Source organism: Chrysemys picta, chromosome 8, assembly GCF_011386835.1.
Source record: "Chrysemys picta bellii isolate R12L10 chromosome 8, ASM1138683v2, whole genome shotgun sequence".
In the NCBI taxonomy this organism is placed as follows: domain Eukaryota; kingdom Metazoa; phylum Chordata; order Testudines; family Emydidae; genus Chrysemys; species Chrysemys picta.
Window position 1 is genome coordinate 54,193,157 of NC_088798.1, and position 15,850 is coordinate 54,209,006.

At 45.2% G+C, this 15,850-nt stretch overlaps 2 protein-coding genes across 2 annotated transcripts in view; one reads left to right on the forward strand and one right to left on the reverse strand.

Annotated features, from left to right (window-relative positions):
- The window catches only part of TSEN15 (tRNA splicing endonuclease subunit 15), a 35,752-nt gene extending 23,627 nt beyond the window's left edge, over nt 1–12,125 (reverse strand). The window contains exon 1 of the mRNA XM_065554463.1: nt 12,105–12,125. The gene's annotated coding sequence lies outside the window, so the exon portion shown is untranslated. The remainder of the gene's footprint in view (nt 1–12,104) is intronic.
- Nucleotides 6,816–15,850, forward strand: part of COLGALT2 (collagen beta(1-O)galactosyltransferase 2) — a 97,166-nt gene continuing 88,131 nt past the window's right edge. The window contains exon 1 of the mRNA XM_005290722.5: nt 6,816–7,267. Coding sequence (XP_005290779.1) covers nt 7,038–7,267 — 230 coding nt within the window. The 5' untranslated portion in view covers nt 6,816–7,037. The remainder of the gene's footprint in view (nt 7,268–15,850) is intronic.

The following is a 15,850-nucleotide window of genomic DNA, read 5'->3' on the forward strand; positions in this document are numbered from 1 at the left end:
CCAGGAAGTAAAAATTAATCTTTAATTAAAGATTATGTCATGTGATGAAACCTCCAGGAATCTGTCCATCCAAAAGTGCCAACCTTAAGTTGCTCTGTCCCATCGGAGCTGTCACTCTCTGCATCTGTCACTGTCCACCCATCCCTCTTCCCCCGACCCCTTTAGCCACCCACCTCTTCCTCTCTCTCCATCCCACTGGCTATCCAAGGGGTGGGCATCGGGGTGGGGAAATTGCATGCAGAGCCATGAATGTAGGGCTTTGGGTGCGGGAGAGAGTGCAGGATGCAGCAAGGGGTGGGGGGTGCTGGAAGGGGCTCAGGGCAGGGGGTTGGGGTGCAAGGTGCGGCAGGGGGCTCAGGGCAGGGGGTTGCGGTGTGTCAGGGGGCTCCATGCAGGGGGTTGGGGTGCAGAAGGGGTGTGGGGTGTGGCAGGGAGCTCAGGGCAGGCGGTTGGGGTGCAGGCTCCAGCCCCACACCGCTTACCTGGAGCTGCTCTGCGGTGGCAGCGGTGCACAGCAGAGCTAAGACAGGCTCCCTGCCTGCCCTGGCCCCATGGCGCACCTCTCCCGGAAGCGGCCGGCACCACGTCCCTGCGGCCCCTGCGGGAGGGGGGAGTAGAGGGTTCTGCGTGCTGCCCTAGCCTGCGGGTACCTCTCTCGAAGCTCCCATTGGCCACGGTTCCCCATTCCTGGCCAATAGGAGCTGCGGGAGTCGGTGCCTGCAGGTGAGGGCAGCGCACAGAGCCCTCTGCCCCCCCAGGGGCCACAGGGACGTGTTGCCCGCCCCTTCTGGGAGGGGCCCACAGCACCACAGGAAAGGCAATCCCGTGGGCCAGATCCGTCCTGCGGGCTGTAGTTTTCCTACCCCTGGTCTATCCCCTTTCTGTCCCATCTCATCGCAGTGCTTACCACACAAATAAACTGTGGATGGCATTAAATAAATGCCACAAACCAAGAGAGAAATGCATGACATACCATGAAATGCATCAAGCAAACACCACTATGGACAGGTGGGGAGAGGAGGATTAGGGGAATTGAGAGGGAGAAGGAGCTGGAGGAAGGGATGCAGGGAATGGAGGGAGAGTCTATATAATACTAGTTATATAATAGTGTTCTACATGTTCAGTTGCCATACAAATATTTACCAATCATTTTTCACTACAGCCATGTAAAGTAGTATGTGTGGAAGGAGTGGTGATGAAGGGAAGTGGGGAATAGAGGAGGATGGTGGTTGAGGGAAGGAGATAGAGAAATTCAAGGTAAAGGAGGAAGTGAATGAGAGAGAAGCAATGACACAGAAAGGAGGGGAAGAAATAAAAAGAAACAAAAGGGAAAGAAAGGAAAAAAAGCAAGAGTGAGGAGGTCAAAGTGGACAGGAGAAGAAATGCTAAAGGAAAAAAAGAGGAAGAGAGGCTAAATTGAGGGAGGATTATGGCAGAAGAGTTGGTAAGATGAAAAGAGAAAATAAGTAAAGACAAAATCCTGACAATGTGCATAATAACAAGTAGAATGAAAACATCACTGGGAAAGAGAGACTATATAGATAGAAAATATAAAGCGAGGGAAGGATGAGGAAGGAAGAATCTGAATAAAGGCAATTTGGTATATTTTATTAATTTATTTAAAGTTTGTATAATCTGTGTAGATTCAAATTATATATATAGCTATATATCTCATCTCTAGAAATAATCATCACTGATTCCTTATGTGAATGGGGCTTCTACAGTCCAATGCATGCCAGATTTCCCTTTGCAGAAGTTGGCAGCTCCTTGCTTGGCACCTGGCTTGTAGAATTTCAAACACTGGCCCAAATTAATCCATCCCTGGTTAGGAGGCATTAAAGCACAGCTGGGTTCTGGTATCTGCTCAGTATGCAGCAGCATAAAAAACAAATATATAGTTGGTGCATTAAGAGAATATTAAAGAACAAATGGCAATGACATAAATTAAACAATTAAATGTCCCCTTCTAGGGCATTGTGCCCATTTTTAGTCAACCTATCTCAAGAAAGATGTGGCAGAGACTGAAAATGACCAGAGCCAGGCAACTAAAATGTTTAGAGGGAAGGCACGGACTAGAATTAGTTAGCGTGGGAAAAAGAAGAACAAGAGGGGACTTGACTGAGGTATTCAGACTTAGGCTGAGCATAATGGAAAAATGAACAGACCCTTCTTTTATCTTGTTATGATGATATGGTAACAACTGGGTCCATTGGTGAAGGATAAATAAAAGGACATCTCTGTTTTTTCAGCATTTAATCAGTGTGTGGATTACACTGGTGCAGGAGGTCACTGAGGGACCAATCCTGCTTCTCTAATTCTGGCAATTTTGAGGAGCTTTGCCTGTCTAAGAAGTGTAGCTTTGATAGGGCACATACACCTTATTCCCTTGTGACCCATGAAGGAGCTGAAGCCTTTCAGTGGGCACAAAAGAGGTGGCTGGTTTTGAAAGAGCTATCAGACCTGGAGGGAAGAGATGGCAGCTGTGGCTTGTTTGGCTCCTGGACAGAGGAATGGACAGCTGTGCCTCCTAGGTATGGAAAAAATAGAAGAAAGTAGAGGCTTCCAAGGCCTGTGGGTGGTATGTTCCTAGCAGGGGAAGGAAGCTGCTCTCCAGCTGATCCAGGGAAGAGCACACCTGAATAGGTATCTGGGGGAATTTGCTGCCTGCCTGAACTAATGGAGACTATGGTACTGCCAAAGAGAGTACCCATAGTCAAATTGTTCCTGTCTGTTTGGTATGGACACCTGGAGTGGACTCAAGAAAGCTGCCTGCATTTGTTTTATTTCTGTGGGACCTATGGCCAAAGGAAAACTGGTGTGTTGCTTCCTCCCGGACAGAATAGTTGATTTTCCCAGACTTTTTTTAAACCTGCTTACACAGGCTAGTACCTCAACCCTTGGAGTGACTAACAGTCCTGTTACAGCACAATTGGCTCTTGAGTCAAATGCACTGGCTGGATTTTAAAAAGCAATGGGATATTTTTGACCACTAATAACCAAAACAATTATATGAGTTGTAACAGTAGCTGCTGCCTCCTGCCATGTATCAGAAATCTGACCTTTTGTAACCCTGACCCATGTTATTGGGAGTAGGAAATGAAGTGGAGTCTGACTCCTGTGTCATACCTTTATTATACATGGATAAACACACCTCATGCTTATGAGGGAATTGTTCCCATTTACCAACACAGCACAGCTGGCCTGTGTGTGTGCATGTGCGTGTGTTGGAGGGGCGGGGGAGGCATTGAAGAGGAGCTGCCTTCCTTGAAAGCATCAGATGCTGCTGGCAGCAGGATAGTTTGCTAGACAGTCTGATTCGGAATGGTAACTCCTGTTCCAAAAGGACCTTTGATGCCATTAACAAAACATGAGGAAGCAAGTAATGTAAAAAGTGTTTAAACCACACATGGCTTTTGTTAAAGTCATTGTGTTGTGTAGCTAAAGCCATGCTCAACCTTTTGAAAACATCCCATAGTGAATTAAGTGAAATAGGTTAGAGCTAGGTTGTCCCTTTACATTTAGCTCTGTGCTGGGGAGGGGCTGTGCTGCCCAAGGAAGGAATTGTGTCTCTTTTTCCCTGCTCTGTTTCCTCTTGGGAGAGAGTAATATCTATTACTATGGCACCCACCCTGCATTAGCTCAGCTGTGCTGGCTCTGAGTTAAGTGGGCAGAGTCAAGATTCCCCCCACTCAGCGGAGCAGGAGCACCAGGTGCTCAAGACTTTATCTTAAGAAGGGCTTAGTACCTGTAATGTCTATTCATTTCTGTGGGAGCTGTGATTACAATGGGCCCAGATCCACAATCTCACACAGTACGCTCTCGAATGAACACACACAGGAAAATGTTAAAAGACAAAAACGCCCTAGCACCTGTGGGTGAATACCCTTCACAAAGCAATCACTCCATAATTGACCTATCAGTCTTCACCCTCAAAGGAAGCCTGCCCAACACTTTCAAAAGACAAGCCTGGGATCTTAAATTCATAACTTTACTAAAAATGTATCTTAATAAAGACACTGAATTTATGGTTTATTACAACAATCTGGAACCCAATAACCCCCCCTTTCTGTCCAATGACTACAGGGGTGTTAATGGTCCACTTCACCTTGAGTGTCCCTTAGAATATGTGCTAACTACTTACGCTAAATTATTTGTTCAATCTTGTATTTAGCTGTCACACTTTGAAGAAGACCTGACCTGAAGAAGAGCTCCATGTAAGATCCAAGACTTGTCTCTCTCACCAAGAGAAGTTGGTCCAAAAAAAGATATTACTTCATCTACCTTGTCTCTCAGATCCATAAAAGTGTTTAGGCTCCTAGCTTCTATTTAGGAGCCTAGATATCTTTGTGGATCTGGGCATATGCTCCTATTAAGATCGTGATCCCCAAATATAAATTGTTAGAGTCGGTGTTGTGTGGTCATAGTGTTAAACTGTAATCTGTTGCATTGATGGTCCTTTCAGGGCCATTCATGAGAATATTTCTGGAGAGGGTGAGTTAATGAAATGCAGTGAATATTTTAGTGTTTTAGCTAATTTCCAACTTGGATAATTGCATTCTGTTTATCTAAATTTCCTCCTGCAGTTTGTTTTAGATACAGTGTATTAGCTCATTTCATCTGGATATTCGGAGGCATCTATTTGTAAAACACTTTGTACAAAAATGCAAAATAACTTCCTTTCCTCAGTTGCTATGAAGTATAACTGTGGAATGTGAATTAGCTACTACCTTCTATCCCAGAGATAGCACAGGTATGTGGAGTAAGAGAACCCTGTGTACCTATTGAGGCCCTGGTGATAGGCAGGCGCAAGCCCACCCGCATCTAAGGCCCCCCTTCCCCAGCCTAAGGGAAGGAGCCACTGGACTCAGGCAACAAAAGATTACGGGGGGACAACAAAGGAAAAATCAGGGACAGGAATGTCAAAAGCAGGGATCCGGAGGAGGACAGAGAGCAGGGAACTACAAACAATGCACACTGCTCCTCAAAGGCATCCAGGGAGCCAGTGCACACAGTCCAGAGGAACTCTGCCCAGAGATGTGACTTAAGGGAAGATCAGAAGTAGGCCCCACAGTTGCAGAGCGCCTCCCTGTCCAGCTTCCTCCTCCTGGTATGGTGGACAGCCACCTGGGCCCGCACCAGGAGGAGGTTGGTGAGGAGGTCTCGTGACTTTGTGGGGCCACGGATGGGGTGTGCATAGATCAGGGAGTGCAGGGAAAAATGCAGCAAGAACTTAAGAAGGTTCTGGAGGAGCCGGAAAAGGGGCTGCAACATAGCACATTCGATGTAGATGTGTGCCATGGTCTCCCGTTCACTACAGAAGGGGCAGGTGTTGGGGGAGGTGGCGAACTGCTCAAGGTAGATGCCCATGCTTACTGCTCCATGAAGGAGCCGCCAAATAATATCCCCAGCGGGCCGTGGGACCAGGGTGGAATATGGACTGGCCCATTGGGGTTCCTCACCCTCCATGGGTGGTAGGAGGTCCCACCACTTGGTGTCAGGATGGGATACAAGGGTGAGGAAGTGAAAGGTGTGGAGCATGAACGTGTATAGCTGTTTCCTAGGCATGATTCAGAGGTGGACCAGCTGCATGTCACGCAGATGGCTCAGGTGGTGCATAGGGAGTGGGCAGGGAGGCTCACCGGGCAGAGGCCCAAAGGTGAACTCTGGAGGGTCAGCAGTGAGGGATGGGCGGGGAGCACCCCCATAAGGATCCACTTCAGGAGAGCCTGGAGGTGGGTGGTAAGGCTGCCATCACATCCTGGAGTATATGATGGGGGAGTATATGATGGGGGACATGAGGAGTGGAGAGCCCCATGTGCCAGCTGAGTGCCAGGGGATCCACCCAGTCCTTCTGGTTGTAGTCCAAGACCAATCTCTGGCACACCGAGGGGGACTCTGCCACCTGCACACCAAAATGGAGGTTGTGTTGAATATGTTCCGCAAGGAAGTCCTCCCCCTTGGTGGCTGCTGTGGACCTGGTCGCTGAGACTAGCTTCCAGGTCCTGAATTGAAAAGACCAGCATCTCTGGGAGGTCTCGGAGGAGACCCCTTGGATCGAGGTAGAAGAGTTGCCGGTCATATTGGAGGCAGCGGAGGAAGGTGTGCACCAGTATATTCCACACCAGACTACCAGCACCATAAAGGTGTCTCTGAGGGCCTAGAGGTGGAAGACGTGGAACTGACTGCTGAGTCGGAGCAGGCCCTCCTGTCCACTCTCCTCCAGGGGGAAGAGATCCCTGTGTCCCTGTTTTAACTGTGTAAGGTTCTTTGGGATGAAAGGTGCAAAATGTTTCTTTTAAATGTTTAAATGGTTGGGTTGGTGTTTCCTTTGTTAAACTGACCTCTTCGCCCTTGCCATGCCACAGGCCCAAACTGCAAAGCACTTCAGTGGGATTTAAACTGTGTGGAAGGGGAGCCTATGTTATAAAACACAGGGTGCAATTATAAAATAACAATGGTTAAGTAGAAAGGCTGGATACAGACACTCCTTTGCATCCAGTACTTTCTCTGAAGTCATCATGACTTTTGGGTGCACAAGAAATATGGGGATCGATTGGGCACTTGATGTCAGCCTTGCAAAATTCTGTTTGCCCAGCTCAGGGGGCTTTGGTTTCTTTTCTTTTTTGGACTGGCTCATAAACGATTCGATTTTGTTCTAATCTCATGGTAAGGCCGGGCGAGTAGATTTCGGGGCTTGGTAAAAATATTCACAACTCGTTTGGAAAGCTGCTTTGTGGGGCTGTTCTTGAGCCCGAGGGGGAGCGGAGGGGACACAGCCCAGAAAAAGGAGGGTTTTAGTCGCTCAGAGGCGAGGCGAGGCAAGGCAAGGGCTGGGACTGTGTTGCTTGACCCGGGACGGCTGGAGCCAGAGGGAGGTGAGCACACGGGCGTGTCGTGTCGTGTGTGCAGCCCCAGCCCCCTCTCCATCCCGTTCAGCCTGCCCACCGCGAGGACCTGCAGTCCCCCGCCATCCCCCAGTAGCGAGGCTCCGCTGGCTGCAGGCTGGCGGCTTCTCCCGGGACTTCACGCTCCGGAACATGGCTGCGCTGCCCGCTCTCCGGCTGCTGCTGTGCTGCTTGCTGTGGGCGAGGAGCCGGGCCAGCTTTCCCGCGGAGCCGCCGGAGGGCTCGGCCCCTTTGCCGGAGTCCCCTTTGCAGAAGCCCACCGTCTTCATCGCCATCCTCGCCAGGAACGCTGCCCACGCGCTGCCCCACTGCCTCGGCTGCCTCGAGCGGCTGCGCTACCCCAAGAGCCGGCTGGCCATCTGGTAAGGCGCGGCGCGGGGCGGGGGAGCCTGGGGCGCCCCGCTCGGGGGCAGTGCGGCGGGGGAGCTGATGGCCCTGGCCCGGGCCAGCGGGAGGACGCGCTGCTTTGTGGGGGAGAAAAGTTTCTGGGCAGCTGCCCTCAGGAACAGGCAGCGTCTGTCTGGCCAGTGCGGGGGGGGAAGAGAGGTCCGGGGAGAGAGGGGTGCAGGTTCAGGGCAGAGCCTAGTAGGGGGTGCAGGTCTCGGGACAGTGCAGAGGTCAGTAGAGGGGGGCAGGTTAAGGGGGTAGTGGAGAGATCAGGAGGGTGTGTGCTAACGGGTTAAGGGGGAAGAGGTTGGCAGTGCACAGGCTGAATTGGGGTGCAGGTAAAGGGGGGACAGTGCAGAGGTCAGGAGGGGTGCAGGTCACGGGACTGTTCAGATGTCAGTAGAGGGGGCAGGTTGGGGGGGCAGTGCAGAGGTCAGGAGGGATGTAGGTTAAGGAGGGACAGTGCAGAGGTCAGGAGAGGGGGGCACGTTAAGGGGGGGCAGTGCAGAAAAGCCAGGAGCATAATGATAATAAAGCGAGGGGACAAGTAACCTGCTGCCTCCAGCGCTGCAGGGATTGAGGGCAGTGATTTTCAAGCTTTTTTCATTTGCAGACCGCTACAATATTTCAAATGGAGGTGCAGCCCCCTTTGAAAGACTTAGCCATAGTGTACAGAGACCCAGGGATCCAGGGACCACAGGTTGAAAACCGCTGATCTAGGGCAAGGTGTCTTTGTCTTTGCTGAACATGTGAGGGTTCCCTGCGTTTCAAAGGACTCCTGATACCCTGAGCAAGAGGCACTGCACCTCTTCAGGCAAGAGGTATCAGCCAGGGGCTTCCCTCTGATCCTTTTCTGTGCTGTGATTTCCTAGCCCTAGCTGTTCTACTGGAAACGAGGATCCTTCCCTACTGCATTGGCTGGGATCAGGACGAGAGCAAAGCTTTGCCAACCCTTTGTGTTCTTAGCTGTAAATTTTCCCTGGAGCTCCTGCTTCCTATGGAGAAAGAGATTTCTTGGAAGGAGCTGACAGCGTGGCTCAGACTCTCGGGGTAACTCCGCCCCATCCATGCTAAGAGGGGAGGGCTCCAAAATTAATCCCCTTCTCTGCAACCTCCCCACATGGCTTGATACATTAAACCAGGAGCAGATGTCCACTAGGCTCTCCGGAGGAGAGCAGCACATGCATCCCAAACTATGGAATGTTGTATTGGCTATAAAGGCCATGAACACACTGGAGGTAGATAGGCAATGATGTGTTTGGGAGGGCAGGGCAAGGCACATAAAGCGAAGCAGGAATTACAGCTCATGTTTTAACAGCCAAGAAAAACTTTGACTGAAACCACAGTTTTGTTGCAGGTTTTGATGGAACTTTGCCCACCTGCAAGCTTGATTGTTGGGGATAATGCTTGATTCTTATGCAAAAATCCAGTCCTGGGGCCAAAATGAAAAACCAAAGGCTTTTTAGGGACAAATTGCTATTATATTATGCCATTATTATACCGATTGAACTGCTGTACTTCAGTTATTGGAGAGACAAGGTGGGAGAGGTAACAGCTTTTATTGGACCATCTTCTGTTGGTGAAAGACAAGCTTTCAAACTACTCTGAGCTCTTCTTCAGGTCATGTTCCTTAGTTATATTGAAGTATTTATGATGTGATGTTAGGCGTGCTTAAAGCATATATGAATAAGTGCCTTTCAGTATCTGTGTAAATCCAAATAAATGAAATAAATAACATATCTCAGTAAAAAGAACTGATTTCTTAGTGCTAACTAGCTCTTAAATATTAGTATTTTGGGGATGTCCTAGAGGTAGCATTTGGCTGGGTTGGAAGGTGATCATGCTTAATAGGTGCTGGAGGGCATTGAACAGAATATATCCAATAGCATTGGCAAGATACATTAAGAACACCATAGCTCATGAGCAGTGTGGTAATAAAACATATTTTGTAGGAAAGGAAGAAATTGGCCTTGAATTCAGTTAGCCTGCTGGTATCTGAAAGGGAAAAAATCCTTTCTACTCAGCCAGACATTAGTTATACATGATTGGAGCAACAGAAGCTGGTAGATAGGATTCTAAGAAGTAAGAACTTTTGTGGGGCCAAGATTTAAAGTAAGAAATGCTGTTTTAGAGCTTGTACCTGATCCAAAGTCCTTTGAAGTCAATGGAAAAATTCTTCTTGATTTCAGTGAGATTGGATCAGTGATTCAGGAAGGAAGACTAGATTTTTAGGACTCATCAATACCAATGGAAGCTTGCATTAAATTACTTAATCAAACATGGACAAATATCCCTATATGCATTTCAGGGAGATAGTGGTTATTTACCTTCAAATACTCTACAGGTCTCTACAGAAAATTAGTGACTAAAGAAATGATTGCTTCTAATCCTCATGTGTCATTATTTGGAAGTGGGATCTCTGTTTTGTGCACTATGATGTCAGCATAAGTATTGCATTCTGAACTACGGACCAGCAACATGACTTAGAACCATAAACGGACATGTTAGGGGTAAATGAACAACAAATGCATGTTTTAAGGATCTGAGTGCTGGAATACTTCTCAACAATGTGTAACATAGCTCATTTTAGAAGTTTGTCTCTGGGCTAGTATGGTTTGCTAAGCATGTACTCAATTCTGTTTTCATGTCAGTGGGAGTCCTAGGTTTACACTTAGTTATTAGACATGTATCAGAATAAGTTTACTAGACCTTAAACCTTGCCTGCAATTCAGCTAAATATGTTAACCTGACATTAAAAAACCCCACATGAATGAGACAGAAGTTAAGACCTGATAACTAAACAGGATATATCAGGGGGTCTCAAACTGGGGGTCCTGACCTTTAGGGGGTTGCAAGGTTATTACGTGCAGATCACAAACTGTCAGCCTCCACCCCCAAACCTTGCTTTGCCTCCAGAATTTATATTAGTGATAAATATTTTAAAAAGTGTTTTTAATGTATAAGGGGGGGGGCGCACTCAAAGGCTTGCTGTGTGAAAGTCCATAGTGACAGAATCATTCTAGGGTAGTGATTCTCAAACTTTTTTTTTTGTGGCCCACTTGAAAATTGCTAAGGATCTCGGCGGACCACTTAATGATCTTTCCAAATGTTGTTTGCACTGTTAGCTAACTATGTAAAGGACTTTGGATAAAAGCGCTATATAAAAAAACCTTAATAATAATTAACATTTTTTGTTCTACAAATAAAAGCACACAATTCATATTTTAATATCAGTAGTCTTACCTTTCTAATGTGATGGCTGTGCCCTCTCTCCCCCATCGCGGCAGCCATCGAGATGGGCTGGGAAGGAGGGCTGTCTCTTCCTGGCAGCCGCAGCCCTGGAACTGGGGAAAGTCGCCTCTTTCTCTGGCCGTGGCAGTCCTGCACGTCCCAAATTCCCCCACCTTCTCTTCTCACACCACTGCCCCCTCCCACCTACCCTCTATACCTCCGAGACCACCACCTCACCTTACATGTGCGTCTTCTCCAGGGTCCAGGCACCTAATTAGTGGAGTCACGCCTGTGTGGCTCCACTAATTAGGTAGGTAGCCCTTCATTCTCTCATGTGCAGCCACTCAGGCGTGTGCCTTAGAGGGAACTATCCGCGGACCACCTGAATGGCGCTCACGGACCACTAGTGGTTCCAGGACCACAGCTTGAGAACCTCTGGGGGACTGCCCATGCAATTACAATACAAGATGGCTAACAATACGGTGAGATTCATTTTCAAAATTAAAGACAAGAAACTGAAAAAATGAGAGAGGTATTCTTAAAAGGGGGCCCTACACAGAGGTGAGGTGTGGCTAACATTGGCAATGCCTCTGGAAAAAGTGTCCGTTTTTTTTTTTAAATGAAGAAAGAAGGTCTAATGTGGGTATGCAGTGAAAAAGGAAGTTCTATATCCTATGGATTGCCTTAGAGAAAGATTGATTGTCTGATGATATAAGGCATGATGTAGATCTTCTTAAAGGGCTGTTCCCACTGAAGTCAATAGCAAAACTTCCACTGGTGTGAGATGGTGCTCAGAGGCATGGAGTATCCCCAGAGACTGATATGAAACAAATGAAGCTCTGCAAGCAATAAGAGGAATTTTTCTGAGGTAGATTGCATTTCCGACCTACTGTGTTTGACAGAGTCCCTTTAACAGATAGGATTTACCTTTACCATACAACAGGGTTCCCAAACGTTTTTCCCTGAGGCCCATCTGTGCGGCTGAAATAGGCACCGTAACTCACTATTAACACTTGTTGAGCAAAATTATTAATTTTAATTATTACCTACATATAAACTATAACACTGTAAATAAACAATGTAGATGTGTCCTTTCCATTTTAATGTAAATAATGGTAATGATTGAAATCCCTAATAATATGCACTCAAAGAAATGCGTCAAGATCTTTGAAAGCAAACAGTTTTAGTAAAATTACACTTTAAAAAAATGTTGAGAGCAAAATGTGAAAACACAATGTATAAATGTACAATATATAAAACTGAACAAAAAGAAACACAATAATGTTAACAAAATTGTTAAAAAACAAATTGTGTTATTTCTTGATTTTAAAACAAAATAGTTGTCCAGCTTTGAACATTATATTGTGTTTTCAATTTTTTTGGGGTGTAAAATCTGAATTTGTGTGCTGTGTAAGTAAAGACCCAACCCTATTCTCTACTAATTAGAAAATAATCAAATATTGTAAATAAATATATAAAATAACACTTGTTATAACACTTGTTATATTATAACAATGGGTACTCATCCGATCCGGCAAAGGAGAATCCAAACTTCAAGTATGTATTATCATATTTTCTTACCACTTTCTTTATTTTTTTGAATGGCTCATTTCATGTAGCCGTAGATGGTCTGGGACTTTCATTATCTTCTCCACCGGTGCTCCCTTCTCATTTTCGAAAAATAAATCGATCCATGTCAGGTTGCAATACTGCTTGCCTTTTTTATATTTGTAAATGGCGGACTGTGTGTACATTGCTAGGTTACCGTGCAATGAAACATACCGGCACAACTGCATTCTCCAGTCAAGCTCTTAATAAATGTTTAACTCCACATAACTCATGTAATCTAAGTAAAAGCTATATAAGTGTAATGTTTTCAGCTCTATACGTTGGACAGAGTATCGAAAAAAATATTTATTTATTAATAAAACCAAGCTGCAATATATCAAGTTTAATTCTCACGAATACAACGGTACGTTTCACTAATAGATTGGTGAGACATGATTTCCCTTTACAAAAGCCGTATTGACTCTTCCCCAAGATATCATGTTCATCTATGTATCTGATAATTCTGTTCTTTACTCTAGTTTCAACCAATTTGCCTGGTACTGAAGTTAGGCTTACTGGCCTGTAATTGCCAGGATCGTCTCATTGTGTCTCAGGGGAGTACAATGCCTCCCCTAGCTCTGGGAAGCACAGTCTCTATTCCACTTCTATAGGAGGGTGCAGCGGGAGCTCACCACCGTGGCTGGCCACATCTCTGCCTCCTTTCCCATTCTCCCTGCCCCTGTGGAGGTGCTATCAAAGAGCAATCCCTGGGATTGCTGTTGGGGCTACTTCCTGTGTGGAAGGCACAAAAGAAGAGAAGTTTCTTGAGCCCTCCCCTTAAGCACCTGTTGAAAGGTCAGACACAATCTGGCCCTCCTGCAAGTACATAAAGTTGTGACAAAAGCTTCCAAAATCCAGGGGATGGAGTGCTTCCAATGCCCAGCCACACTAGAGTTCCTTAAGTAAACAGGTCAGTTGGATCCTGGTTGTATCTAAGTGTTGAGGAATATTTGTGGCCATTCCATTTTAATGGCCATTTTCCCTTGTTTTTCCTCAGGCTGTGTCAAAAGTTAAATCTTCTTGTGTAGTTTTTGTGTGTGAACACTTACTATGGAAGTTTTCATTGGGGTGGGGTGGGCTTTCTCAGGGCTGTGCCAGTTACAATCTGCTGTGAATCTAGGAGAAACTCATTTGAGTTAGGAAACTGGCATGTTAGGAGGATTTGCTAATGCAGTTTCATTAGAATTCTATCCAGTTACCGTTAAAAGTGAACTGCAAATCAAAAATCCTCCCCTTTCCCCCTCTTTACCCTCCTTTGTCATGTGAAAAGAGAGCCTAAAGCGATGTTTTGTGTTTGTGGAGCTTTTCTCTGCTTATTTGGTACATTGGGAGTATCAGGTCCTGACTCTTCCTCATTTTGCTGGAGGACTTTGGGAAGATCTTTGGAGACATCACAGTCAACTGAAACATGAGTGGCAGCTTTCCCAGGCCAATTTGATGTTGAAGCTAAAATCTTACTTGCAAAAGCCATTTCCCAGTGGTGCTGAGAAGTTTAGCTCAGCTATGTCTACAGTTGCTGGTTGTCATATAGACATCCCCTGAGAGGCATTTTCTAAGGATCAAATTAGAAACTATGGGCCTGCTTCTAATCTCACGTGTAGCAAGTTTATCCCCACTATATTTCTGTTGACTTCAGTGGAGTTACTCCCAGTTTATATTGGTGTACATGAGAAGAGAATCAGGCCCTATTTCTCTGAGGTCCACTCAGCTGCAAGTAAGGAATGTACTGTTTTTGTAAGAGTGCTAATTATGGCTAGCTAGAACCTGACTGACCAGCCATGAGACTATGTCCAGCAAAACTTAGAATGCTAGACTCAGACCTGGGGCACTTTGGCACGAAGAGTCCTTCATTTCTTTCTAAAGTACTTTTCAATAGCTTCATCTCACTGACTTGCTTTTCCAAAGGTCACATTGATAATGGCACTGCCAAGAAGGTTGCAGATCTCTGCCATATACACTTAAAATGTAAAGAAAGCAAATGTCCTTAGTTTCATCCATCAATTCCTATTGCTTCTGAGTTTTGAACCACGTCTCCCTGTTGTTGCTGAGAGTTCTCTTGACCCTGATTGTTTGACTAATCCAAAGGCTGCTGAAGTCAATGGGAGTATTTTCATGGAGTTTTGTGAGCAGCGGATCAAGCCTTTTGTGCTTAAATGCGCACAAAGTCAAGTCTCGCAGAGTACAATTATATGTTATGAGATGCACATTTACAGGTCCGCTTTGGAAATGATAGAGTATACAATAGGTATGGCCGTTGTTTGGTAGCAGCTTGAGATAAATCCCAGATGAGTGGAGGTAGCTCATTGCTGATGCACTGTAAAACTAGCGACACTAAGAGAATGGTTTACCCTTAAAGGTGTCAATGATGTGGCTAACAATGGAAGTTTATAAAAACAGGGTAATGGTGATGCAGTTTTCATAATGTCAAGATTGGTACAGGATTAGCCTGCTACTGGCTGATGCCAATAGAATGTGAATATTTTCCTATCATGTGAGTTCATAACATTTTTAAATATCAGAGCAGTAGCCGTGTTAGTCTGTATCCACAAAAACAGTGAGGAGTCCTGTGGCACCTTAAAAGTGTTTTTTTTTTACCCACGAAAGCTTATGCCCAAATAAATCTGTTAGTCTTTAAGGTGCCACCGGACTCAATATTTTTAAATGTGAAGGAATCTACATATGTGGGAATTTCCATTAGTGAAGAAAGGATCATTTTAATTTCCCACACTAAATACTTTTCACTGTGGAATATTGGAGTTCGGAATCTGCTGTTTTATGAACTCATTTCTGTTTATCGATACTGGTTTGATGTATCTCTAAAATCTGTGTTTTGAATAACAAAAGTTGAATAACACTTTTCTGTGTTATGAATAACAAATCAGATTGTTATAAATGGAATAATTTTGTAAAATAAACTTACTCTTCACTGTTTGCTTTTTGCACATCACTCAGTTTGGATGGTGAAAGTTGACTTGTCTGTTTTAGTTTCTTAGTTAATTTCTATAATCTTTTCTTAGTTTAACATCGTGACACATGGGTTGACTTCTGTCATTCGTATAGTACCTCTCCACTGTCTCTCATCATGAGGAATACCACATCATTTTTTTAAAATCCAATTTTACCTTTGTCCCACAGGAATTTTGTGTTATCAAGTAATAAAAATTCTACTTGGAACTTACATTATTAGGTATGTTGCAGTAGCACTCAGATCTCAACTGAGATCAAGGCCCCGTTGTACTAAGCACTACAAACACAGTCCCTGCCCCAAAGAGCTTACAATTTAGAAAGACAAGACAGACAGAAGATGGGAGTATATGATCATCTTTTACAGATGGGGGAAACTGAGGCAGATTGACCTTCACAAGGTCTTCAGGGTTATCAGTGTCAGACCTAGTATTTGAAAACAGGAGTTCCTGACTCTTGCTGAGTTGCTGAGATCACTTTCTTACTTCTAGTACTGTAAATTATTCATATCTGAAATGTAGAACCAGGAAACTGAGATTATACAAAATTGCCTTTATACTGATGAAATTATTTTCTTCTTTTGTTTGTCTCACAGTCTTGGCAGGTTGAACTGTATGACATCATGAAATGCTTCAGTAGAAACATTGGAAAGGAAATCTGAAAATTACTGCTGTGACTTTAGTCTGTACCACTATCCTCAAATGTATTGCAGCTAACAGTGTTGATGAATTATGGAGCAACACTGAGTAAAATGT